The following is a 27,519-nucleotide window of genomic DNA, read 5'->3' as shown; positions in this document are numbered from 1 at the left end:
TTTGCTAATCTTGGTTGATTTTAACCCGTTGTGTCTTTTTTCCCGCGTCTAGTTCAGAAATGTATTTAATGATGTTGATAACAGGGTGCAACCTGAAGTAAACAAAAATGAACCTTATGGAGATTTGAGAGATCCAGCTGATGCCATGACAGCTCCGAGCCTGGGCTTCCCACTCCTTGAAGCAACTCTCAAGTAAGAAATCATTGCACTCTGCCCTCTCTGCTAAAACCACGTTCCAGTGGGAGCAGGAGACTGGGTCCAGCTGGTAGGGTTCCAGGCAGGAAGATCAGGACCCATGGGTGCTGGTATCCACATACTTGACTGAGCTCCTAAAACATTGGCCCAACAGGTCAAATCCAAGAAATCGCAGAGTAAAGCACTTCTCTTGGGGCTTTGGGAAAACCAAACACAGGAAAACGATTCATGGTTACAATCAAAGCCCATTATAGAGTCCAGGAACAATTACAGGAATTAGAGGATGTGTTGAGCAGAAAGAATGGCCATTTACTGGGTCAGACTGTACTCACAGGAGAAAGACGATTGCTGAGCAAAGTTGAGAGGACACTGAATGAGCCCAAAGTCAGAACAGAGAGATCCAAGCTGGTCAGAGTCAGCGGCCTGCTGCTCTGGTGAGTACCCAGGGAGCAGTCACTTTCTAAAGTGACAGCTTCAAACCCTGGCCTTAGTTGACCTTATTTTTAAATGCCTTCCACCCTAGTAGGCTGAGAAGCTGCAAGGGTCCTCCCAGTATTTGGTGACTCTAAAGAAAGCCGTGTGGCACCTCCCTGGTGGCGCAGTGGTTAAGAATCCGCCTGCCAATGCAGGGGACACGGGTTCGAGCCCTGGTCCGGGAAGATCCCACATGCCGCGGAGCAACTAAGCCCGTGCGCCACAACTACTGAGCCTGCGCTCTATAGCCTGCGAGCCACAACTACTCTACTGAAGCCCGCGTGCCTAGAGCCCGTGCTCTGCAACGAGAAGCCTGCGCACTGCAACGAACAGTAGCCCCCTCTCGCCGCAACTAGAGAAAGCCTGCGCACAGCAACGAAGACCCAAGGCAGCCAAAAAAAAAAAAAAAAAAAAAATGCTGTGTAGGGAACTCTGAATGTTACTTTAAACATTTGTGTCCCCAGGGTTGAGCACTGTGTGGAGATCAGAGGAGGGACTCAATAAATATTTGTGGAAGGCGGGGAGGTCAGGAAGGGGTGAACAGGCCAGATTCAAGTACCATTAACAAACCATTCAAAACAAGTCTGGCTTCCAAGGCTGCGTCGGGAAAGGACAGAAAGAGCCATGGTCGAGCTGCTAGCTGTGGGATAGTAATCATCAGAAAAGGGGTTGTGACTGGGGAGGTGGGTGGTGGAACTCTCCAGTCACAAAGAAGGGCTGAGGTGCAAGATGGAAACTCCAGTGTAGAGAGAACGAGGGATACATCCTGCTTCCAAGGAACTGGAAAATTAATTACGACCTTAACCACCAAGACACAGGAAGGAGGAGAGATCAGGGTACCAGGGTAGGGAGGCATTGAGGATAGCAGGACTAATAACCCCAAGCCCTGACTAGGATATTCCCCTAACCAGGGTCATTGTTAGTCCCGGAATAAAGATGAACCTGCACGAGGGGCTCCGTACTCTTCAAAGAAAACGTTCAAGGTCCAGCAGACATGGAAACCTAACAGATTATTGCACGCCTTTCTGGTGGTTGGTTATGAGTTATTCATTCTGCCCCCTGGGTAGCTGGGGAGATAGGGTAAGTCCTCTTTGGTTTGGTAAAAGATCTGCCTCTCGCATTCATTTTTTTAAAGAGAGGAAGGACAAAGGACATTGATGAATTGTTACCTGGAGAAATAAGGTGGTGGGAAAGTTCATCCATAAGTACATTTCTTTTAGGAAAGTGTGATGGAAGGAAACAGGATGACCTTTAAGGGTGAGGCATGATGTTCCAATTCAACAATATCCTATCAATCCAGTCCCTGGCTGTATATTTCAGCTCCCATGTGGGGTCATTTGCCCCCTCCTAGCATCCTCTGTTATTTCCATCTTAGTACACTCTGTACATTCTTTACAACTGCCAGGTTATTTTATTTCTGTCTCTAAAACTATAAACTCCAAGGGAATAGGTACCATGTGTATTTTTTTCATCTTTGTATCCCCAGAATCCAGTTCTGTGCCTGCAATGCTCAGTAAATAACAGTTGGATGGATGAATGAATGAGTGAATGAATAAATATCAAGAATTTGTATCCAATTTCAACAATAGGGAAGAGAAAATTTTAGAGACAAGAGATGCAGGGATAGTGTTGCTTCTAAGTTTCTGCTAAGAGGGTTCCTGAGGGCTGCAGTGTAGCAATATATAATCTCTCTCAACACAGAATTTGGGGCTGGAAGTCCAAAACTTACAAGAAAAGAATGGATGACAGAAGTATGTAATAACTTAACAGTAATTTCTAGGTCACTTGCAAATGATTAGCATTAATAATTACAAGCTTTTATTGGGCCCTTTCTATTTTCAGAGTGCTTTGCAATCGTTAATTTGTTATTTCTCACAACATCGCTATGAGGTAGATCATCGGTATTATCGCATTACAGAAGCACTAAGGATGTTGAGTTGGATTTAACTGACCCAGGAATGTAGCTATTCTTAGTAGTTCATTTGCCCCTCTGCTTTCTGTTCTTAAAAATCTATTGATGCTGCCTACAGGGTGATACTGCTGAAGTGCAATTTAGAAAGAAACATTGCAGACAACCACAGAGAATCACAGGAGCAGAGTAGGTACTAAATTTCTGAAAGGTAAGAGGTGCCAGAGAGAAGCTTCAGTGTAGTCTGGAAGGGCAGGCACTAGCTTCCCATCCTTCCAATCATTCTCTAAAATCCTCCTTTTCACCTAAGGTGACTGCCATCTTGAAAATACAGATTTAATTTAGCATGCATAGGTTTGAAAGCAACTCATACGATTTGGCCTCACAATGTTAAGCCAGGTTTCCTATCAGTGATAGGTCTGAGTCCCGGGACCAAACTGTTTTGTTTCTATGGGAGCTACATGTGATTAGATGTTCACTCCAAGGACTAAAACAAGTAGGGTCAAATGCTGGAAATAGTATTGCCCAAGAAGGCTGATGAATCTGTAAAGCAGCACTTCAATCATTGGAACGATATTCAAGGAGAGTGCTTTACCTGCCTGTCTATGGGATATTTTTCCTTTCCCTCTCCATTGCCTGGCTTTCCATTTGTCCACCTGTGGAGTCTTCTCAACCAGCACTGAAATTGTTCTTGTTGTGGGCTGAATTGTGTCACTTAAAAAACCTATGTTGGAGTCCTAACCCCCAGGCCCTCAGATTATGACATTTGGAAACAGGGTCTTTGTAATGGTAATCAAGTTAAAATGAGGTGATTACGGTGGACCCTAATCCAATATGACTGGTGTCCTTATAAAAAAAGGGGAAATTTGAATACAGAGACAGACATGCAAAGAGGGAAGAAGGCCATGTGAAGACAGAAGATTGGAGTGATGCATCTACAAGTCAAGAAACACCAAAGATTGCCAGCAAACCAAACCACCAGAGGCTAGGAAGAGACAGGGAGGGAACATATCCCTATAGGTTTCGGTTTCAGAGGGTGCACAGTCCTGCCAAGGTCTTGATTTCAGACGTCCAGCCTCCAGAACTGTGAGACAATAAATGTCTACTTTTGTAAGTCACTTAGTTTGTGGTACTTTGTCAAGGCAGGCGTAGGAAACTAATGCAGTTCTATTGATAGATTAATCTCAAAAGGAGATGAAAAATGACATACTGTCCAAGGCCACTGCCCAGTATGCAATCCTTCTTTGTATAAGTCACTTCCTACTATATAGTAAGTTGGGTGCATGAGAGATGAGCTCTACCATCCAGACCATTGGGCAACATTTCGAGTTGTTCCATTAACAGTTATAATTATGGCCACAGCTCTACATCATAGAAGCTGCCCTCTAAAAAAATAAGGTTTTCATACTTAGTTTCTTCGGGGATCCTCATTTGAAAACTCATGCTTTTGGTTCCACAAAAGACAATGAGGAGAAAGGCAAATGGTATAATGCAACCTATCACCACTATAGAGAAAGTGTTTTAAATGCATATCTTCCTAGTATCCATCACAAGCAATTTCTTAAAACACAGTAAATCACATTCAAATAACGTAGAACAAAAGAAATAACAGAAAGGGGAGATGAATGAAATAGAAAATATAAAACAAAGAAAATCAACAACGTCAAAAGCTGGTTCTTTGAAAAGACATTTAAATGTGATAGATATTGAGCACAACTGATAAGAAAAAGAGAGATAAGACACAAATTGTGAATATTGGAAATAGAAAAGGGACATTACTATGGATTAAACAGATGCTAAAAACTGCTAAGATATTGTGAATAACATGTCAACAAATTGACAATTTAGACAAAATGTACAAAGAAAAACACAATTTAATAACAGAAAGATAAATTTAAAATTTTAAACGTATATCTATTAAATAAATTGAATACTCAGTTTAAAACTCTCTTACAAGGAAAACACCAGGCTAGGCTAGATGGCCTTGCTAGTTAAGTTCATCCAAATGTATTTAATGATGGAGTAACAACAGTCTTAACAAAATCTTTCATAGCACATAAGGGCAGAAGCCCTTTCCAACTCATTTTATGAGGCCAGCATAACTTAACAATGACATTACACGAAAGAAAAACTACAGGATGATATCTCTCATGAGCATCGATGCTAAAATCCTAAACAATATGCTAGCCAAGACCTCTTACAGAAAACTGTAAGGCACTTTTACAAAAATTAAAGCGGTCCCAAATAAATGAATAAACCATATGCACCAATTTAAAAATTTGATATCATAAAAACAGAAATTCTCACACAAATAGATATATAGAGTCAATGAAATACCAATCAAATCCCAGAAGTTTTATTTCTATGAAAATTGACAAATTGACTCTAAAATTTAGAGGAATAAAGGAATAGCCAAGACAACCTTGAAGAACAAAGCTGGAGGACTTACACTACTAAATACCAAGACACTATAAAGCTGTAGTAATTAAGACAATGTGGTATTGGCCCAAGGATAGATAAATAGACTGATGGGAGCGAATACAGAATCCAGAAATCGACAAACAGCAAATACAGCAACTTGATTTATGACAAAGGTGACACTGCAGTACAACAGAGGAAAAGATGGATTTTTCAATAAATGGGGTCAATTGGATTCCATATGGAAAACCATACTGTTATTCCTGCCTCACATCATATTAAAAAAATCAAGTCTAGATGATTTCAGATTTAAATATAAAAGGCAAAACAGTAATGCTTCTAGCTGGGAGAATATCTTCACAAATGGAGCAAGCAGATTTTTCAACAGGACACAAAAAACACTGACCATGGGCTTCCCTGGTGGCGCAGTGGTTGAGAGTCTGCCTGCTAATGCAGGGGACACGGGTTCGAGCCCTGGTCTGGGAGGATCCCACATGCCACGGAGCAACTGGGCCCGTGAGCCACAATTGCTGAGCCTGCGCGTCTGGAGCCTGTGCTCTGCAACAAGAGAGGCCACGATAGTGAGAGGCCCGCGCACCACGATGAAGAGTGGCCCCCGCTTGCCACAACTAGAGAAAGCCCTCGCACAGAAACGAAGACCCAACACAGCCAAAAATAAATAAATAAATTAATTAATAAAAAAAATTTATAAAAAAAAAACACTGACCATAAAGAAAAAAAAAATGAACATACTGAACTTCAGTAAAATTAAGAACTTGTGCCCATCAAAAAATAACATTGAAAGTGAAAAGGCAAGACACAAAATGGGATAAATATACGTGTGTGTGTATAAAATTTCCTGTATCTAGGATGTAAAACTCGGTATATATAAATAACTCCTAAAATCAATAGGAAAAAAGTGAGCATCGGAAAAACTGAGCAAAGGACTTGAATACACACTTCATAAAAAACAAAAATCAAAATGGCCAATAAACATATAAAAAGTTTCTCAACATCAACAGTCACCAGGGAACACAAATTAAAACCACAATGAGATAGCACTACCCATTCACCAAAATGGTTAACATGAAAAAGGACTGCACAACCAAGTATTGGTGAGGATGTGGACAAACACTCATTTATTGCTGCTGGGAATATAAATTAGCACAACCACCTCAGTAAACTGTTTGCAGTATCTACTAAAGCTAAGGATACACATACCCCATGGCCCAGTAATCCTACTCCTAGGTTCACATCCGACTGTAATACACACAAGCAGCTACCAAAACACATATACAAGAATATCGAGATTAGCGCTATTTCTAATAGCCCCAAAATGAAAACAACCTCATGTCCATCAAAATAAAATGGATAAATCGGAACACAATACAACAATGAGAATAAACCAACTATTGTTACATATGCTAACACAGATAAACCTCACAAATCTATGTTGAACAAAAGAAGCTAGATACAAAAGAGAACATACATTTATGTAGAGTTGAAGTCTGGAAAAACTAATCACAAGTGATAGAAGGTAGTGGGCAGGGAGTGAGTGGGAGAGGGTCTGCAGAGACTAATAGGGGTGCTGGTGATGGTCTGTCTCTTCCTTTGAATGATGGTAAGTTTGTTTAGAAAATTAATCAAGCTATACACTTAAGGTTTGTGCACTTATTTGTTTGCATATTTCAATACAAAGTTTCCTTGAAAAAAATGCATCTTACTGATAGCGGATCTTACAAAACCACAGAACTTTAAAATCTGATAAATTCTTAGATTTAAGGGTCAAAGGGGAATGACTGACTCACCCTTGATAGGGAGGTGGCTAGGAATGAGGCTGGGAGAATAAATTCAGGCCACACTGTGACGTTCTCTCAGTGCAATGCCAAGGACTTGAGAGTTTATTCAGTGGAACGCGGAGAGTGAGTTGGGACTCAGTGACGCAGTATGACTAGATTCATGTTTATAGAAACAAATCTTTTACCAAGATATGAAATAAATTGAAAATGGGGAGGGGAGAGAAGATCCAGGGAAACTAGGTAAGACACCGTCAAAATAATGAGGAAAAAAATGAAAGCCTGAGATGCAGAAGAAGTAAAACATATGTTTTCCCCCTGCCCATCCATGTCTGCCCTTTATCTGGACCTACCGAGTAAACAAGTACAGATTCTGAAAACACTGGTTATGCCTGGAAAGTTGCCATCCCTCCATCCCAGGAGCACCTTCATGTTGATGGCTTGCAGGAGAGGGGCGATTCCCCGGAGTAGCTGCTGTCAGACCGTTTTTATTCTGACGAGTTCTTGGGTGCTAGTTCTTGTCATGCTTCACAGCTCAAGGCACTTTCAAGCATGGCATTTCCTGGGAAGTTAAAAGAGAAAGTTATGTTATCTGTTGAAAAATCACAGGACCGAAACTGCAAGCAGCACAGATCTGAGGACTACAAAAGTGGATCAGTGTTTTTTGACACTAACTTCTTTACTTGGGTAACGCAGTCTGAGGTTTAAGATAGATTGGAAAGGTTTTCTGGTCTCTTTGATGGATCTTTGTGCATGTATACCTTGTTGATAAACTGGGGGGAAAGGGTATTTCTGGGGTCCACAGGGCTGGAGGAACACTCTTGTTACATTTAAAACCATAAACAAGCTACGGCGTTCCCTATGCTTTTTTCCCTGTTACTGTATAGATAGATACATAGATACGTACATAGAGATAGAGATATTTAGAGAGAGAGATTTTAAGGAATTTGCTCACACGATCATGGAAAGGCTGGCAAGTCAAAAATCTGCAGGGTGGGCCAGTAGGCTAGACACCCAGGAAGATAACCATCACAATCTGAACACCTGCTTTCCTTCTGGGAGTCTGGGCATATGGTACATGCCAGGCAGAGGTTGCGTTTGTGACCAGTTCCCAATAAAAACCTTGGGCATGGAGTCTCTAATGAGCTCCCCTGGTAGACACCATTTCGCAAGTGTCTTTTTTGTTTGTTTGTTTGTTTTATACTGCAGGTTCTTCTTAGTCATCAATTTTATACACATCAGTGTATACATGTCTATCCCAATCGCCCAATTCAGCACACCACCATCCCCACCCTGCCACGGTTTTCCCCCCTTGGTGTCCATACGTTTGTTCTCTATATCTGTGTCTCAACTTCTGCCCTGCAAACCGGTTCATCTGTACCATTTTTCTAGGTTCCACATACATGCGTTAATATACGATATTTGTTTTTCTCTTTCCGACTTACTTCATTCTGTATGACAGTCTCTAGATCCATCCACATCTCAACAAATGACTCAATTTCGTTCCTTTTTATGGCTGAGTAATACTCCATTGTATATAGGTACCACAACTTCTTTATCCATTCATCTGTCGATGGGCATTTAGGTTGTTTCCATGACCTGGCTATTGTAAATAGTGCTGCAATGAACATTGGGGTGCATGTGTCTTTTTGAATTATGGTTTTCTCTGGGTATATGCCCAGTAGTGGGATTGCTGGATCATATGGTAATTCTATTTTTAGTTTTTTAAGGAACCTCCGTACTGTTCTCCATAGTGTCTGTATCAATTTACATTCCCACCAACAGTGCAAGAGGGTTCCCTTTTCTCCTCGCAACTGTCTTCACAACTTGTTGTTGGGGGAATTAAGCACATCCTGTGCAACTCCACTGGGAGAGGACCCTTGGAAGATTGCTTTCCCCCAGACTTTATCCCATATTCCTTTTCCCTTTGCTGATTTGGCTTTGCATCCTTTTGCTGTAATAAGTCATAGTTGTGAGTATGACTAGATATTGAGTTCTGTGAGTCTTCCTAGTGAATCATTAAACCTGGGGGTGGTCTTGGGGATCCCCCAACCCAGGGTATTACAAGAGCCCATCTTATTCCCTTTCTCCCTTGAACTACATCAAAAGGTGTAACACAAGTAAATCACATAGTGTATCAAAAGAACATTATAACGTATAACATAAAAACAGCTCAAGAGGAACTAGTGATTATATAGTACTTGGGGAATAAGAAGTGCTACAAAAATGCTAAGTAACGATAATAAGACAAATTATACTTTTCCACTAATTGCAAAGGACATTACCACAGATTTTCACAGAAAACAAACTTAATTATGTTTGTCCAGCAAGAACTATTATAAATCTTTTAAATAGATCTAGAATATTTTTAGTGAGAAGGATAAGTACAGAGATCCATTAACCAAAGGGAAAAATGTTTAGGGACAATTGAATGAAATTTCAAGCCTAATAGGTTTTGAAATCAATTTATTAGAATTATAAGGAAATATTTCATGTATAATGATCTCTGGGTTTTGCTTAATAGTCATACTAATTAACTTCTCAAATTCAATAAAAGTGTAGGAAATTTACTTATGTTCAGTACTTGACAAAATAAATCATGGTAATTACATATTCACATGGCCAATGATAATTCCTCTAACTCAGTCTAATAAACAAGAGTTCTTTAAGATAATTATTCTTTAAAAAAAAAAAAAAGAAAAAAACACATGTATAAAATGACTCCTACTTATTAGGAGTTTTGAGCCTTCATGATGATGTATAAACAAGAGTTTCCTAAATCTTCAGGTCAGTAGTAACATCCTTTCAGGTCCAGCTTTAGTAAGCTGTGTATTCCCATGACATTATAACACACCCAGGTACGATCTCTAGGGGGTTGAAGGTGTTGGGTGACATAGTTATGGGATTTTTCAATTTCAGGGCTGCCCTGACGTCCACCGTGGCTACATGGGGAACAAGGTAATATATCAGAATCCCAGGAAAGCCATAGATGATGAATTATCAAAAGCCTGATACCTAAGAAGTGATTAAAACCATATACCAAGCAAACTTTATCTGTCTTTTGTATCACAAATAAGGCTGGCATTCCATCTCTTGACATATATAATCTAAAACAATTCTCAAAGTGTGACTCTCAGATCATCATCACCTGGGAATTTGTTAAGAATGCAAATTATTCAACAACAACAAAAACAAATGACCCAATTCAAAAATAGGCAAAGGACTTGAATAGACATTTCTGATAGACAGATAGATAGGTAGATAGATAGATAGATAGGTAGATAGATATACAGTACATATATGCAAATGGTCAATAAGCACATGAAAAGATACTCAATATCACTAGCTGTAGTGTAAGTGCTTGACTTTCAATTCCCGAGGCATTCATTTCAAAAGACAACCATTCTGAATAAACATATTGCCAGGTGTATAACACAGCAATTAGCAAACCAACCAGATAAGGGACTAGGCTGTCCCCACCCATGAAGGTCCCCTTTTGGAAAGCCCAAGGTAATCAAGATAACTGATTGAGTTATCCCCTTGGGGGACCCCACTTCTCCCTTTTTGTGCTACGATTCCTGTTCTTATCCTTTCAATTAGCCAATAAAGAGTGAACCCAAGAAACTCTTAGACACCTCACTCTCAGACCCTAATAAAGGCAGAGCCCCAGGTCTGAGCTCTCTCTCTCTTTACCCATGACCTCACTGTGACGCTTGGGTGTGCTGTATATCCTCCAGGACTTATGAGTTAAAAGTATGTTCCTTAGCGCTCCCTGGCGGTTTTTGCTGAAGTATGTCTGTAAGAGCTGGCCCAGTCGTAAGTAGGGGTCCCAGTGGGGAAATGTCTATGGAGGTCACTGGGAGTAATGTGTGCCCAGTGGGTGTCGCAGGCATTCCTAACCAAGGGCACTACCATCAGTAGGCTTGGGACCCATGGAACATTAGTCATTAGGGAAGTGCAAATCAAAACCACAGTGAAATACCACTTCCCACCCATTAGAATGGAAATGGAAATTATTTTTTAAAAAACAAAATGGAAAACAGCAAGATTTGGTGAGGATGTGGATAAGCTAGAACTCTTGCGTGTTGCTGGTGGGAATATAAAATGGGGCAGCCACTCTGGAAAGTGATATGGCAGTTCCTCAAAAAGTTAAACAGAATTACCAAATGATCCAGCAATTCCACTTCTAGTTATATATCCAAAGAAATTGAAAGCAGGAACTCAAACAGATACTTGTACCTCAATGTTCATAGCAGCATTATCCACAGTAGCCAAAAGGTGGGAATGACCCAAATGTCCATCAACAGATGAATGAATAAATAAAATGTGTTCTATACCTACAGTGGAATATTACTTAGCCTTAAAAAGGAATTAAATTCTGATACAAGCTACAACATGTATGAACCTTGAACATATTATGCTAAATGAAATAAGCCAGCCATGAAAGGACAAAGACTGTATAACTCCTCTTATATAAGGTGAAAAGCCACAGCTGGAGACATCCAAGACAAACAGACCAGGCCTTCTTAGCATCAAAGGACAGTAAAGTCTGATCTTAACAACATTCTGAGTTCTCACTCTCCCAGCAGGAAGCAGCAGGCAGGAAGAACTGACTCATTAACAGTCATAAGCACCCCTGGGAGTTCTAGAGAATATTTGGAGAGGAGACACCTAGGGAAAGTCTGGACTGCTTAATCATCTGGCAAGTGAAAGGATATAAATATGGGTATAAATATGTGACCATATTTTATTGTTGCAGATGGGTAAGGCCAAGTCTCTGTGTTACAAAAGGGAAATAATAGTGAGATGTGGTTGTCTGAGAGGTATTTTTTTCAACTATCCTCTTACATACTTGTCTCCTGTGGTACTTGATTGTAATAAATCATAGTGGGAAAGAGTCTGTGTAGCTGATTCAGTAATATCCTAATATCCCTGGCAATGGAGAAGCCAGGCATTCAAGGAAAGTAAAATAGGCAATAAAATAAGAAGAACACAGACGTTCAAGCCAGACAACTGAGGGTAGTGGATTCTAAGGGGGTTCCATGCGTGCTCCATGGGCTCCATTTCTCAGCAACACTTTGAGAAGCAATGTAGCATGTACTTGATAATGGGTGCTATTGATATCATTCTTGTTATATGACGGCAGTAGACCTGTGAAAGAAGTTCATTTAGTAAACTCTTACCTTCTGATTACTTACATCTGCTTTGATTTCACATGACCAATAAGCACCCTGTGTATTCTCAACAGCGACCAAGGGCCACTGGGTTCCCTGTCTTAATCCATGTCTCTGTCACTTTGGAGCGCCTCCCCCGCCTCTAATGATGACCACCCTTGGTAGCTGACCTCTTTGGGTCTCCTCCACTTCTCCAAGTCTGAATAGGGATGATTATGAGTTTCCAATGTTAATCAAGGCTTAAGATATTGTCAGCCAAATCAATAAAAGCTTTGTATAATTAAAGTTGAGCACCTCTTATTTTGCTTGAGAAAAGCTGTAAGGATGCTCTTGCTCTTTAGAAAGGGTTGGCTGACATCTAAAGATTTTCAATAAGTTCAGATTGCCAGAGAGATTTGTTTCTGAGAGGGCCGAAAGAAAAACGATAAAAAGAACTTGAGAGTACTGTATTGGAGAGAATTGTAAAGATAATTACCCACATTAGTCACATTTTATCCATTTTCTTTCTCTGCTTTTTTTCTAAAAAACTAGAAAGGGAATCCAATAAAAACTTTTGTGATAATAGAATAGATCCCTTTATGAAGTGTATGTGCACTTGAGATAAATCCAAATGGCAGTGCTGTAACTGCCAGCCTATGTTCAAATATTCTGTCCAAGTTAGGTGCTGAGATGACACTTGATAAAGATACAGATCACTGGTGTTCGTAAGAACTTCTCCTCGGGTGCCCTTGGGTTGGCATGGAGCTCTCCCAAGGGAGATTGTGATATGATTCTGGGCACCCTGCTCACAGAGTAAAACCAACTATGCTGCATTCTATCTCCCTCTAGAAGCACAGGGACCCTGGAAGCCCGGGGGCAGCTCCTTCAATGATTTTAATGCCATTAATACCAGTCACCATTTATAACAAGACCTTGGTAATCAGTGATGGTACTTCATGAATACACAGTGCACCTAACTGGCTGATTGGTATTTGTTGGATATCTGTGAGATTTTCAGTGTTGTACAAAATAACAGAACTACTATTATTGAAGGTGTGATCCCATGAAGCTTTCAACATGGTAGAGTTGTACATATGTGCAACCCAATGCGTGTGAGGACCCGTATGCAGGGGTGATATTCAAAATATTTAACAATCTATATGGCCCAGCCACCAATTTGTCAGATAGATGTCAGTCAACAACAATCATTGCAGCCCGACTACTGCTTTTTTGGAAAATTATTTTATATTGGAGTATAGTTGATTAACAATGTTGTGTTAGTTTCAGGTGTATAGGAAAGTGATTCAGTCAGCCCTTGGTTCCTGGATTCATGAATTCTGACTATCGGAGAAACAGCACCATATATTGGATGATGAATTAGAGCATATACAACCTCCCAGAGAACATTGCCCAACACTGCAAGTATTGCCACCTAACTTGCACTTATATCTAACTCTCTTCAAAAGACCATTCCACAGTTCTACCAAGCCACCTGTTTTAGGTCGATGGGAAACATGGTAAGACCAGTGAACTCCATGAGCATGGGCTTATTACCACACTTCATTTAGTGTGAAATGAGTTCCTTGATCAGAAGCAATGTTTATACTATGACAGTGGATAAGGCAGTCTGTAAGTCCACAGACAGTAGTTTTGGCAGAAGCATTGCATGCAGGAAAGGCAAATTCATATCTAGTGTATCTATTCCAGTAGGAACAAAACATTGTCCATTTCCTGATGGAAGTGATCCAGTGTAATCAACCTGGCACCAGATAGCTGGCTGATCACGTCAGGTTGGTGCCATATTGGGGACTTGGTTTTGGTGTCTGCTGTTGACAGATTGGGCCCTCAGCAGTGACTACAGCCAGGTCAGCACTGGTGAGTGGAAGTCTATGCTGCTGAGTCCAGACATGACCTCCATCCCTACCATCATGGCCACTTTGTTCATGGTCCATTGGATATGACAAGAGAGGCTGGGGGAAAGGCTGACTGGTATCCACGGAACGTGTCATCCCATCCTCGTGATTATTAAAATCCCACCAGTTGGTGAGTATTGACACAAATATCTTCATGTTTTTTACCCACTTAGAGAGGTCTGTCTACATCTACCTCTTCTCAAGACTTCTTTGTCACTAATTTTCCAATCATATTCCTTCCAAGTCCCTACCTATCCAGTCAAACCACTGGCCACAGTCCATGAATTGGTATGTAATTGCACATCTGGCCATTTCTTTTTCCAAGCAAAATGGCCAGGCAGGTGCACTCCTCAAAGTTTTGATTAGTAGAAGGATTTCCCTTTACCACTAAGAAAGGGGTTGCAGTGCTCTTGCATATTGTGGTGCCTGAATATTGTGCAGGACCATCTGTAAATCAGGCACACGTTTTCTCTTCTTAGGGAACTCCCCACAAGGCCATAAATGCGGGCTGGGAGAAAATAATGTAAGAGTGGCAGCCATGGACACTTGGGCCATTTCCTCGTGTAACTTACTTGTGCCTTCAAGGCCTGCTCAAGCCCCGTCTCCTGTATACTAGCTCCATTTGATTACGGAGTGTGCTGTGCAGGCCCAACTTTATGGCTCTGTGGGTCCGACAACATTCGGTTCACGATGGGCAGTTCAGGTCACATGGTAAATTGGTGAGCTGTGCATAAGCAGCTAGTGTCTCTAAGACCCAGTAGCAAGCAAGTCTCTCAAAAGGAGAATAATTATCCACAAAGAATGGCAGGACTTTGCTCCAAAATCCTAAGGGTTTGTGCTGGGATTCACATATAGAGGCTGCCACAGGCTCCAAACAGTGTCCTTATCTGTCACTGCCACTTCAAGCACCATTAGATCTGCTGGCTTGTGTGGCAGAGCAGTTTGCACATCATCGTGGACTTGTTGTAGATTTTGGACCCAATTCCAAACCAGCAGCTTTGGGGGTCACTCAGTAAATAGGCTGGAGTCATACGCTCTGAGGAATATGTCTCCTCCAAAATCCAAAGAGACCCACCAGGCATCGTGCCTCTTTTCTGATCGTAGGAGGGCCAGATGCAACAACTTATCCTTCACCTTAGGAGGGATATCTTGTCATGCCCCTTCAGAGGCAGAAGACCCCTGAATTTCGGATTTATTTCCTATCCTCTGACAGGCAAATGTCTTAATAATAAGCCCACAGTCATTACAAACTCTTGCTCACTAGGTCCAATCAGAATACTATCCTCAATGTGATGGGCCAGTGTGATGTCTTATGGAAAAGAAAGGCAATCTAGATCTCTGCGGACTAAATTATCATAGGAAGCTAGGAAGTTGACATGCCCCTGAGGAAGGATAGTGTTAACCCCTCACAGTTCTCTGACTAAATATGATGCTTTGTCTTCTCCTGCTCCTTCCATGTGGTAAATTGACCCAAATCTGCCCCTTAGGGCAGCCTCTCTCTCCTCTTCAGATGAGGGGCTCTTTGGCATTCTCATTGTAGTAGGCTGAATAATGGCTCCCCAGATATTCCCACATCCTAAATCCAGAGCCCATGAATGTGACCTTATATGGCAAAAGAGACTTTGTATATATGATTAAATTAGGGATTTTGTGATGGGGAGATTATCCTGGATTATCTGGGTGGGTCTGATGTAATCACAACGGTCCTTCTAAGAGTGAAGCAAGAGGAGTCATAGCGAGACTGACTTGTTACCCCCTCATCTCCAAAGCACATCACTCCAATTTCTGCTTCCATCATGACATCACCTTCTGTCTCTCAAAGAATATTGGCAGCTACTAGAAGCCAAAAAAGTCAAATAAACATTGTCCCCTCAGAGCCCCCAGAAGAAACCAGCACTGTTGACTCCTTGACTTTAGCCCAGTGCCACGGATTGCAAATGTCTCACCCCAGAACCGTAAGAGAATAAATTTGTGTTGTTTTAAGCCACTAAGTTTGTGGAAATTTATGACAGCAGCCGTAGGAAACTAGTACACTCTGCCTAGGGCTTTGAGGTCAGCCTGTGCTATGAATTGTGATTGTGAAATGTGAGGAGGACATTTTTGTGACTCCACAGTGTCCATTCCACCTTCTTCCATTCAACATGAGCCATACCATTTGGCGAATTGATCCCCGGAGGGGGTCATGATTAGCTCAAGCCCAACTTCCTTAGAGTTGGTTGGTTCAGGAGCACAAGCCCAAGTCAATCAATGCACGGATTTCTCCTGGCAACAGGGATTAATTTAGAAATGGGCATGTGACCCAACTGGGGCCAGTGAGATGCAAGGAGAAACAAAGACAGTCTTTCATCTCTGCTTTCTATTTCACTAAGAAAGAAGAAGCAATCAAGAGTCTTTCTCAATCTCCCACCATGTATAGCCATGTATTGCTTCTGTGCCCATACACTCTGCCTTTTTGTGATACTAAGGATGAACGGTCAGTTACTGTCCTCTAGACTTGACCCCTTTTACCTACTTGAGGACATATTGCCCCAGAAATTCTCCCCTCTATCTACTGCATCATGAATTTCCCCCTCTCTACTAGATTCTTATTAGCATGAAAATATGCTTTTATTTTTCCCATCTTAAAAATTTCCCTTTTAAGTGACTGATAATGGGTATGAGGTTTCTTTTTGGGTTGCTGGAAATGTTCTAAAATGGATTGTGGCAATGGTTACACAACTCTGAATATACTAAAAACCATTGGTGTGTACACTTTATTTTTTTTTAATTCCATCAGTATTTTAATTAATTAATTTAGTTAGTTTATTTTTGGCTGCGCTGAGTCTTTGTTGCTGCGTGTGGGCTTTCTCTAGTTGCGGTGAGCGGGGGCTACCCTTCGTTGTGGTGCACGGGCTTCTCACTGTGGCGGCTTCTCTTGTGGAGCGTGGGTTCTAGGCACGCAGGCTTCAGTAGTTGTGGCATGTGGGCTCAGTAGTTGTGGCGCACGGGCTTAGTTGCTCTGCGGCATGTGAGATCTTCCCAGACCAGGGCTTGAACCCATGTCCCCTGCATTGGCAGGCGGATTCTTAACCACTGCGCCACCAGGGAAGCCCGGGTTTTTTTTATATTGAGCTTTATAAGCTGTTCGTATATTTTGGAAATTAATCCCTTGTCAGTCGCATCCTCTGCAAATATTTTCTCCCATTCCTTAGATTGTCTTTTCAGAAAATCTCCCTATTTTAAGGTCAGCTGATTAGCAGCCTTAATTCTATCTGCAACCTTGAATCCACTTTGCCATGTAAGGTAACATATTCACAGATCCCAGGGATTAGGGCATGGCTATCTTTGGGGCACTATTATTTGGCGTACCACGAGCCCTAAATATAGATATAAAAATGAATGTTGGATTGTTCTATTATGTTTCCTCTGATACAGGGCCTTTCATTTGTTGGGTTTGCATTTTCTCTCTCATGCTGTAGGCCCCTCTCATGTATTTGGTGACTTATGGTGCAACTTCCGTGGGCGATTTCTGCAGACATCCATATGTCACTGACCTCAGGAACCATGGCTGCGTTGGTTTCCCTTGAGGGGGCTATGGTGGACTCCCACACAATAGCCACTGTGGTTTCTCAGTACTGTGGACAGAATGTTTTAAGGGAGAAATGTGCAAACTTCCAGGCTGAGCATCCCTTCTTTGCAGAGTCTCCACCCCCCACTGCACCCAGCACACACATCATGACTACAGCCAGGAGGGAATAGCTGCCTTTCCCCTTCTGGTTCCCAAGCTTATTAGACCTTCCTTTAAGACACTGTGAAAAAAGAAGTATGTACGAGAGGCTGCATATCAACATTATTGGGTGAAAAGGAACCTGCTTGTTATTAGGCAGGCAAAACCAGTGCTGTCTCCCAGGTAGCCTTTAATGTCCCATACCAGAGGCCTTCTCCAGTTTTTGATAATAACAGTTGACATTTACATAGCATTTAGCATGTGCCAGAAGATGTTCTAAGCATGTGGCACATATTAACTCATTTATTTCTCACAACTCTTAATATCCCCGCCTTGCAGATGGGTTTACAGAGGCTGAATAACTTCTTCAGGATTATTCAATGTTTTATTTTGAGCAACATCTTCAAAACAAAGACGATATGAAGGAATGCGCAACAAGAGAAACTGCACACACACACACACCCACCATTTAACTCAAACAGCTTTCACTCATTTATTTCCTTCAACAAGCCAAACAATGCCAGCAGGCAAGAGGAGTCAGTGGCTGGAGAAGCAGGGGGAATCCTGTTCTGGGATGGACTAGTGCCTCTCGCTCCCTCGGCTGCCACTTATTCCCAGCCAGTAGGTCTGGTGATCTCTGCTCCCAGAGTTCTTTGCTCCAATCTCCACTGGAGGTAGGAGATGGCTCACCATCACTATGTGGGAGCCTGCAACCCCTGACAGTCGCAGGAATCAACACTCCACAAGGCTTGGCTGGCTGGCCCTGTGTTCTGACTGGGGAGGCTGAGCCCTCCAGGTGTGCCTCACAATCTATTGGTTTGCAGCGGCATCAGCCCTATTCTGATTGGCTACATGCAAAGTTTCATAAGCCATCATTCCATATTACATCATTACATATGCATTATTGGCTAGTTACAGCATTCTTCATCAATATATTCCAGAACTTTTGGGAACTTTTCTAAACGTGTTTATGAACTTGGGAACTTTTCTAAACTCGTTTATGACCAGGTATTTATCTTTTTTGAGTGAGGAAGCCACATGCTAACCCTTAATGAGGTATATATGTACGATTTTAATTACTTTTGGAAAAAATGTTTACAAGAAATGCTTTGGGTGGAAAAGCTAGTTTACCATTTTTAAAGTACAGCAAGTAGGTTTTTATTTATCCCTGTTAGAACATAGGGTGGGCCATCCTTTAATCACACACAGCTAGCCAGTGACAAAGCTAGGATTCATATCCAAGCAGTCTAAATGCAGAATCCACATTCTTAACTACTGTCTTATATTTACATTGCCTCTCTGCCTGGAACTAACACTCTTGGCTCAACTCAATACTCCTCCCAAGTGTACAGACCATACTCGGAGAAAAGCCAGGTTATCAAAAGGGCAGACTATGGATGTCTTGTGAGCAACGTCCAGAGGACCCTGCTGTGTAAAAGCTATAAAGCTACTGAAAAGTTCCGAGGTGGGGGATGCTAATAAACTAATATATAGGGGATCTTTAAGTTACTGTAATTTTCCTGCCTTGTAATAGTTGCTTTGCTTTTTTAATAAAATTTTCTCTGATACAATGTGGTTGGCATGATTGCAGCTGTTGGAATTATTGCCCACCTATAGCTTTACAAAAAAAGATTCTCCTGGGTTTCTGGATGAAACTTCAGCTAAAAATTCTCTTAGCTTAGTAGTAATATCTTCATAGAGAAATCTGGGCCTTTGGCACCATGGGCATTAAATAATATAAGAAAAACGTTATCTTTAAAAAAATTTTTTTTATTAATAGCTACTTTTATTTATTTATTTATTTATTTATTTATTTAATTTTGGCCGTGTTGGGTCTTCGTTTCGTGCGAGGGCTTTCTCTAGTTGCGGCAAGCGGGGGCCACTCTTCATCGCGGTGCACGGGCCTTTCACTATCGCGGCCCCTCCCGTTGCGGGGCACAGGCTCCAGACGCGCAGGCTCAGTAGTTGTGGCTCACGGGCCCAGTTGCCCCACGGCATGTGGGATCTTCCCAGACCAGGGATCGAATCCGTATGCCCTGCATTAGCAGGCAGATTCTCAACCACTGCGCCACCAGGGAAGCCCAGGATAACGTTATCTTTTTCTAAGGCCCAGGTAAGGAAATGGCACTGCCTCAGCCAAACTATAGCTTTAGCTTGGGCTGTGGTTGCAGAAGAGGCATTGCACAGAGCATCAAACAATAAGTGGACTTAGTAGATTGGAGCCACTACCAGTGAACGTGAATGTGGAGCAGATTACTGGGAAGCATATGAATGGAATAAACACACCAAGTCTAATTGAAATATGGAGACTGCACAAGTTCACGATTGTGTAATTTACAAAGTGTGTCCTTTGGGGGAAAAACAAACATCACAACAGGGTCCAGAAGGTGAGTGACCTTTGAGTTGGTGGCTCTTTCCTTTGTAACAACAACATGGCTTAAGAGAGTGCTATGTGCTCACATTTTTATACCACTTGGACATGATTTTTCTGAAAACATTTTTGAAAATGGTAAGATGCTACACAAATTTGATCTGCAACAATTATTGGAAACAGTCAGGGCCTGTATGAAATCTTAAATTTTCAGATGAAGAAACAATTCAACCTGATTTTTCTTTGCCTAAGATTCCTGTTACATGTAAAATAGTGGCTATTTATTTCTAGTCATTATCTTTGTCATAAAGGAAGTTATGAGGAGAGAGCTACCGATAGTGGCTATTAACACTTTATGTATGACACGTAAGAGCATGAAACTAACAATCAAGGTGTGCTTACAAAACACCCAGGACTTCTAATCCTCACGACAATGCTACAATAAAATCATAATTTTAGAATGACAGAGCTGAAGCATATCTACCAAGACTAGCCAACTAGTAATCATTAGAGATGTGATTCAATCCCAGGTTTGTTTTACTATAAGCTTTGCTCTTTTCACGAGGGTATAGTGCATCACTCATGGAATTGTTTAGCTATAAAAGATCAGGTAATGATATCTGCTTTTTCATGTTTAGAGCTCAACATTAGTCCATATAAACCCAAACCTTATAAATACTTAATGTTAAGTACTTTTACTACTTTCCAGTGGAGGGGAAAAAAGCAATTTCCAATTGATTGAATGCATTTTCAGACACAGTTTACCAGTAGGATAGTTTCAGGCAATTCAGCCTTTTTATCTCAACCAGCAGAAACTTTAAAATTTATTTTGTACTGATAAACAGACATGCTAGATGCATTTTGAATTCGGGTGAACATAACTACTTCTTGTGATCTATGAGTAACTGGCCATCAGGGTACCAGGTGAGATAATTCCTATGCTTCCCATTCAGGGAGAAGGTCATAGTCAAGGGGGCACAAGGTGAGTTATGGGCATCTAATGCATCATGTTGATTCACTCCCACTCCTCAATGCCACCCTCTGTTGTGCATTATGATTCAAAACCAGGAGAATGTGTGTTGTGGACAGATTTTAGTTACACTGATGGAGTCTTCCTATCCAGCCACACATTTGTCAATATGTGAACAACTGCACAAATTTATAAAACACACGGATAATGTTAGAGTTATAATCTGCAACCCCAGACTAGATGACAATAAATGTCACTCATAATATTATGTTCCTGACCTTGTTGTATTTAGATGGTAGTCCTAAAGAAACTTACCTATTTATGTGGATGGGAATATTAGCATCACACTAATTATATTTCATAATGAACATGTGAAAGGACAATTTATCACATAGGTTAGTATTCTGCAAAGCAACATTTCTACTTGACCCATTTAAATCTTGGGTTTTTCTTAAGACACAGAAGCTCCATTTGTGTCCACTCTTTTGGAATAATGCTGTTTGTCTAAATTTCCAAAATGCCTAATTTACTATTAAACAGGAGGCAGGAAATGGAGACCTTACTGAGATTATCCCATTCATTGGTACATTTCTTTTGATGGTAGACAAAAAAAGTAGGTATAGGCAGAGGAAAAAGAGAAAAAGTAATTGTTGAAGAATGGCTTCTGAAGGTGAGTGATGGATGGAGAGCAGTCAGGTTTTTATCTTAGTTTGGGAGGGGGAGGGGGGAGGGATGAGAGGAACAGACATGAGAAGTTCAGCTAAAAAGAATTCAAAAGAAAGGAACATATTCGTAATTATTTGGGTCAAGCTTAAGGTGAGAAATAAAAGTACAGAGATAATAGAAAAACCCACAATTTTAATAGTTAACATTTATTGAACTACTAATTCCATTTTGCAGAGGGGAACCTGAGACACAGAGGGGTTAAATAGCTTGTCCAAATTTACACAGCTCGTTCACGACAGAGCTTGAATTTCAATCCTGGCAATCCGAACCACTATTTTAAAATGGGATATTAACGAAGTACAATACATAAAGTGAGAACTCTCATAGAGAAGGGATAGAGAGACCAAGGGATTAACTGGGGGGGGGGGGGACGGGGAGGGAAAGAAGACTGCATTTCAAAAAAAATTTACCAATGGGCTAATTATAGTTGTGTTTTATTAACGTACGGAGCACTTTGTATATGTTAGCTCATTTAATCCCGCTAACACTTCTGTGAGGTAGATACTAGTCCATTTTTCAGACAAGGGCACTTGATATTTGATAAACGACACATACCTTGCACAGAGTTCCACCTCAAGAGCAGGCTATGGAGCAAGAAAAGGAAGACTGAAGAAGACCTGGCAACTGAATGGAACAGGGCAAGGTAAGCAGGCTGAAAAGTGAGAAAGGCAGGAAAAGCTTCCCGTTTAAGCCTAGGCTGGCTCCAGCTTTCAAATCTCCCCAGCCAGCCCGCCAAGGAGTCACAAAACCCGCCCCTCAGCCACAGGGCCACGCCCCCTTCCGTGGAGGTTCTCGGAGCTCCCAATACTTCCCGCCCACTCTTTGACCCCGCCCACCGCTCCAGCATCATTTCCTGTGCGCTGGGTGCTAATTGGTCCAGCAGTCGGAAGTGAGGGCGGGCGGTGGGGCCGTTGCCGCAGTGACAGTGCTGGGGGAGTCCGAAGATGGCGGCGTCGCGTCGCTCTCAGCATCATCACCACCATCATCAACAACAGCTCCAGCCCGCCCCAGGGGCTTCGGCGCCGCCGCCGCCACCTCCCCCACCACTCAGCCCCGGCCTGGCCCCGGGGACCACCCCAGCCTCCCCTACGGTGGGTGGCCTGGCCCCCTTCGCCTCCCCGCGGCACGGCCTAGCGCTGCCGGAGGGGGATGGCAGTCGGGATCCGCCCGACAGGCCCCGATCCCCGGACCCGGTTGACAGTACCAGCTGTTGCAGTACCACGAGCACAATCTGTACCGTCGCCGCCGCTCCCGTGGTCCCGGCTGTTCCTGCCTCATCTGCGGTCGGGGTCGCTCCCAGCCCAGCCGGCGGTGGCAGTAACAATTCACCGTCGTCCTCTTCTTCCCCGACTTCTTCCTCATCTTCCTCTCCATCCTCCCCCGGATCGAGCTTGGCGGAGAGCCCCGAGGCGGCCGGAGTTAGCACCACAGCAACACTGGGACCTGGGGCAGCAGGACCTGGGCCAGGGGTCCCAGCAGTGAGCGGGGCCCTCCGGGAACTGTTGGAGGCCTGTCGCAATGGGGACGTGTCCCGGGTAAAGAGGCTGGTGGACGCGGCAAACGTGAATGCTAAGGACATGGCCGGCCGGAAGTCTTCTCCCCTGCACTTCGCTGCAGGTCAGAGACTTTGAATTGTTTTTTAAGGGTTTTGGTGTTGGGGACGTGGGTCCGGGTCGGGAAAGAAAACAAGTTATTATGATGAAACAATGAGGGCGTGGTTATGGTTCTTCAACACTTCTCGGGAAGACTTGAGGTTCCTTTCTTTAGGTGGTGCCTGGGTGACGGGGGGCGTGGTAGGGGAACGTGTGAATCCCTTCTTTTTAGTGTTTGCACAGTGATCCTTGTACTCATCCCCAAACTCCTTTACTGGTAGTCTCAGGATATGGGTATACTTAAACTTTTTCAGTTACGAGTGTGCAGGAATAAAGTTAGATCTGAGCAGTCTTAGAGTAGTTTTGTCGTTTGTTTGCTAGTTTATTTCGTTTTTGCAAGAGTAGGTCCCAGGAGGACAGTATAGACCAAAAGAAGTTTAATGTAACTCGACAAGTGTAGAAGTAGCTATCGTACGTAGTCTTAGTGAGCCCATGAGAGACATAAATGAAGTTAGTGAAACTTTCCCCCCTTTTTCAAGGAGTTTACAGTCCAGTTGGGTAGATCGAAAGGTGCCTGTATGAAACAACTGGAGAAGACTATTTGGATGCATTATGTGATGGCGGAAGAAATATAGGCTTTGAAGTTATGGACACTGCTGTTTGTTAGTTGTGTAACAGGCAATTTACCTTATTTCAATTGCCTCCATTTTCTCTTGGGCAAAAGTGAGATACTGAGGTTGTGTGAGGATTTAGTCAGAAGCATCTGGCGCGTAAGTTCTCCCCCCAAAATGCTAATTCCTAAACACTGGACCACTACACACTCTTGTCTTTTTTTTTTTGAGCAAGTAGTTGACTATTTTCTTTTAAAAACACATAACATATTTTTATAAAATGCAGAGAAATATAAAACAAAAAGGACCATAATCTCACTGCCTAGATACCTACTATTAATATTTTAAAAAATAAAGGTAGGGCTTCCCTGGTGGCGCAGTGGTTAAGAATCCGCCTGCCAATGCAGGGGACACAGGTTCGAGCCCTGGTCTGGGAAGATTCCACATGCTGCGGAGCAACTAAGCCCATGCGACTGCGCTCTAGAGCCTGCGAGCCATAACTACTGAGCCCGCACGCCTAGAGCCCGTGCTCCTCAACAAGAGAAGCCACCGCAATGAGAAGCCCGCGGACCGCAACAAAGAGTAGCGCCCGCTCTCTGCAACTAGAGAAGGCCCGCGCACAGCAACAAAGACCCACCTCAGCCAATAAATACATAAATAAATAAATTTATAAATTACAAAAAAATAAAATTAATGTTATATACATTAGAAACGCTACATTAAAATGTATATGTTGTATGTACATTGTAAACTTAATGTAGTATAGAAATAAATACAATGAAAAAGCACCACACACGCACACACACAAACATCAAAGATAATACCCTGAAGATAACTTCTGCTAAGTTTCTTGCTGTGTTTCTAATATATCACTCCTTCAGTTTTTTCTGTTAATGGTAAAGCATATGTTAAGAACTTACTAAATACATTATTTATTTTTACCACAACTTGGAAAATATTTTTATCTTCATTTTATAGATGACACAAGTGTAGCACATACTGCTTAAATAAGCCCAAGTTCACTAGAAGTAGTGGAACTTGGATTTAAACTTTGTTTTTAGAGTTTGTGAAATCAAGTTTAAACAGTTATAACTTATACCAGGTTTAAGGTCACTTTTCTTTTTTGTGAGTAATTTTGATGGAGTTTCTACTTTGGCAGTGTTTGGGGGGAAGAAGTAATTGGGGGCATACACTCCAGGAATAGTGTTCACACATTTTTTTTTTTTTTTTTGCAGCCCATACTTAGCAGTATATTGTCACCCACACACAAACTGAATCAAAATTTCAGGAAACAATTCTATCCCTTGCTACATGTGTTGCACTCTGATATTTTATATCCTATTCCATTTCCTTTCTTACAAATGCTGTTTGTGATCCCATTAATGAGTCATGATCAACAATATGAGAAACACTTGCAGGAAATCATTATTAGATGGCTGGATCCATTCTTGAAATGTAGCCACTACTGTTAGGAATGTAGTGAATTGAATCATAAACAGGCTTCCATTTAAGTAGATGCATGCTCACGGTGTTGCTTATTTTAGATGAAAAATCATTTCTTTTTCTTTAGGCCAAATGATAGATGTATAATGAATGAAACGAGACCTTTTGCTTTTGCAGACTTTATTCCATATTTGACTATTTTAACACATTGTTTCACAAATCTTGTCATTTCTCACAATATTGCATTACAAGTAATCACTAACAGGTGATAGCTAGTTATATTAATTTGGGTAATAATATACTTATTTAGGGTTAGTCACACATAAAATAGTGCTTATCTCCCAAATCACATCTTCTGTTTGCCACAATAGTTACTTTATATTCTGTTTTAGTTTTATGTGTACCCAGATAAGCTAGAAGACAAACAGTAAAACAGTCCAGTAATTATGTTGTAGTTATGAGAACCTAATCTGGAACTGGCTTTTTTAGAGAAAAAAAATAATTTTTTTTAGTTCAGTGTGGAAAACAGAACAAAAACAGTAAAACTCTCCATGGTCTAAAAGCACAACACCCTGTAGTCAATTTACCATGCTTTCATTTTTGTGTTCCTAGCACTAAAGCATTAAAGCTTTGTTAAATCTAGTCTTCTCCATCATGTGTAGCCTGGATAATTAAAAGTAATTCTCAGTTGACTATTAGTTGGTTAGAACGCTAGTCACTGAATGTCATGGAAGAGCTGTTTTAAAGATAGGAAATTGGTACAATCCCTTGGATGGAAAGGTTTAAAAATTGTAGTTCTTTTGTTGCACAAATCTTTTATTACTTATCATAGGTTGGTGTTAAATAGTGACACAATTTTCAAGTGGCAGATAGTCCTTACCCTTATGGAGCTTCAGTCTAGGGGGGAAAATTAAATAACAACAACAACAAAACCCCACAAATTGTATAACCTAGAGTGACAGGAAAAGTACACTATACTCTCTTTTGGAGCAGGCAGTAAGGACTCTTGTCCTGATTTTAGATCATTTAAAGAAGAGGTCTTTCTAAAGAGGTTGTTTAAAACAGGGATTTAAAGGATGAGTCCAAGCTAGCCAAGCAAAGATGGGAAGGAAGGATGTTAATTAATGCCTTTATTCCCATTTAAATATAAGTATAGTTCTATAGAATGAAATGAAACCATTTTTAAGGCTCTCTGAAGTGGTATGAGCTCATACTCATATTTAAATCCTTATGCTTTTTTTTTTTTAACCGTAATTCTTTCCAGCAGCAGAATTAAGAATCCTTTCTATCCCACTGTGGATTGTGATAATTATTAGTTTAAAATGTGGCTTAGAGACAGTATTAATAATGGAATCACCCTATCCACAACTAGAAACATAATCTTCAGTTTCCACTGTTGATACAGGTTCTTAAAGTTCTATTTCTAATACCTTCTTAAGATAGCCATATCAAAATGATCCAGTCTTTTATTGTTGACTAGAGTTTATATAAGACTTTTTCTTCTAGAAGTAAGATCCTTGACCCTGGTTTTCTATTGTTCAAAGGATAGTAGTCAAAGCTTTAGAAATAGCATCAATTTAGAATGATATATCTCCTGAGTTCAGTTCCTAGTAGTGACATATTTTTGTTAAAGGACCAGTGTATTCTGATGACGTCTCTTTTTAAAGAAAAGTTCAGATGAGGTCTTTATTAAAAAAAAAAAAAAAAAGGTTTAACGAAGCATTGAATCCTGAAATTTCACGGTATTTACTTTAAATTGAAGAAATTTTGAAATAGGCTTCCTGGTTAACTTTAATGGTTAACATTAATTAACATATGACTTGAATTAGGACGTGTAATATGAGGTACTTCAGTATAAAAACCAGCAAATAAAAACCAGCAAAATATGTAGGGCAGTTTTATGCTTTTTTTTGATTTGAGTGGTTTCTACATCAACACACGTTTAACTGTGTATAGGTTGCCTCACTCATTTCTTTTTCTCCTGATTTTTTTCAGCATATCCATGCTTGTCCCTCCCCCCACTTCACTGTACAAATGTAGTTTCTAGTAAAAAACAAAACAAAACACTATGTCCTCTAAACTGTTGCCCATCAGTGGGTAAAAAAATGAGTCAGAATGCTTCAGTCCTGAAATGGGAATCTTTCTATACTTTCCATTGTCTGGCAAGGTCCTTGATTATACTATTTTATTTTATTTTTAATATCTTTATTGGAGTATAATTGCTTTACAATGTTGTATTAGT

General features: G+C 41.2%; 1 protein-coding gene and 1 long non-coding RNA gene across 3 annotated transcripts in view; one reads left to right on the top strand and one right to left on the bottom strand.

Moving 5' to 3' along the window:
• Nucleotides 1–22,998, bottom strand: LOC309651746. 2 transcript variants are annotated; one of them, XR_014258355.1, is made up of 4 exons: nt 22,869–22,998; nt 22,187–22,255; nt 5,718–7,354; nt 1–5,397 (listed from the first exon to the last, which is right to left on the bottom strand). It is a non-coding gene; the product is annotated as an uncharacterized lncRNA (long non-coding RNA). The 2 variants fall into 2 exon arrangements; XR_014258356.1 differs by lacking the exon at nt 22,187–22,255 and having other exon boundaries at nt 22,869–22,979.
• Nucleotides 22,330–27,519, top strand: part of TNKS (tankyrase) — a 175,650-nt gene continuing 170,460 nt past the window's right edge. Inside the window, exon 1 of the mRNA XM_082444601.1 lies at nt 22,330–23,248. Coding sequence (XP_082300727.1) covers nt 22,576–23,248 — 673 coding nt within the window. The 5' untranslated portion in view covers nt 22,330–22,575. The remainder of the gene's footprint in view (nt 23,249–27,519) is intronic.

The sequence above is a fragment of the Balaenoptera physalus genome, assembly GCF_965194825.1.
Source record: "Balaenoptera physalus genome assembly, chromosome: 21".
NCBI lineage: Eukaryota > Metazoa > Chordata > Mammalia > Artiodactyla > Balaenopteridae > Balaenoptera > Balaenoptera physalus.
The sequence above is the reverse complement of the archived record's forward strand: the minus strand, read 5'-3'. Positions and strand labels throughout refer to the sequence as shown.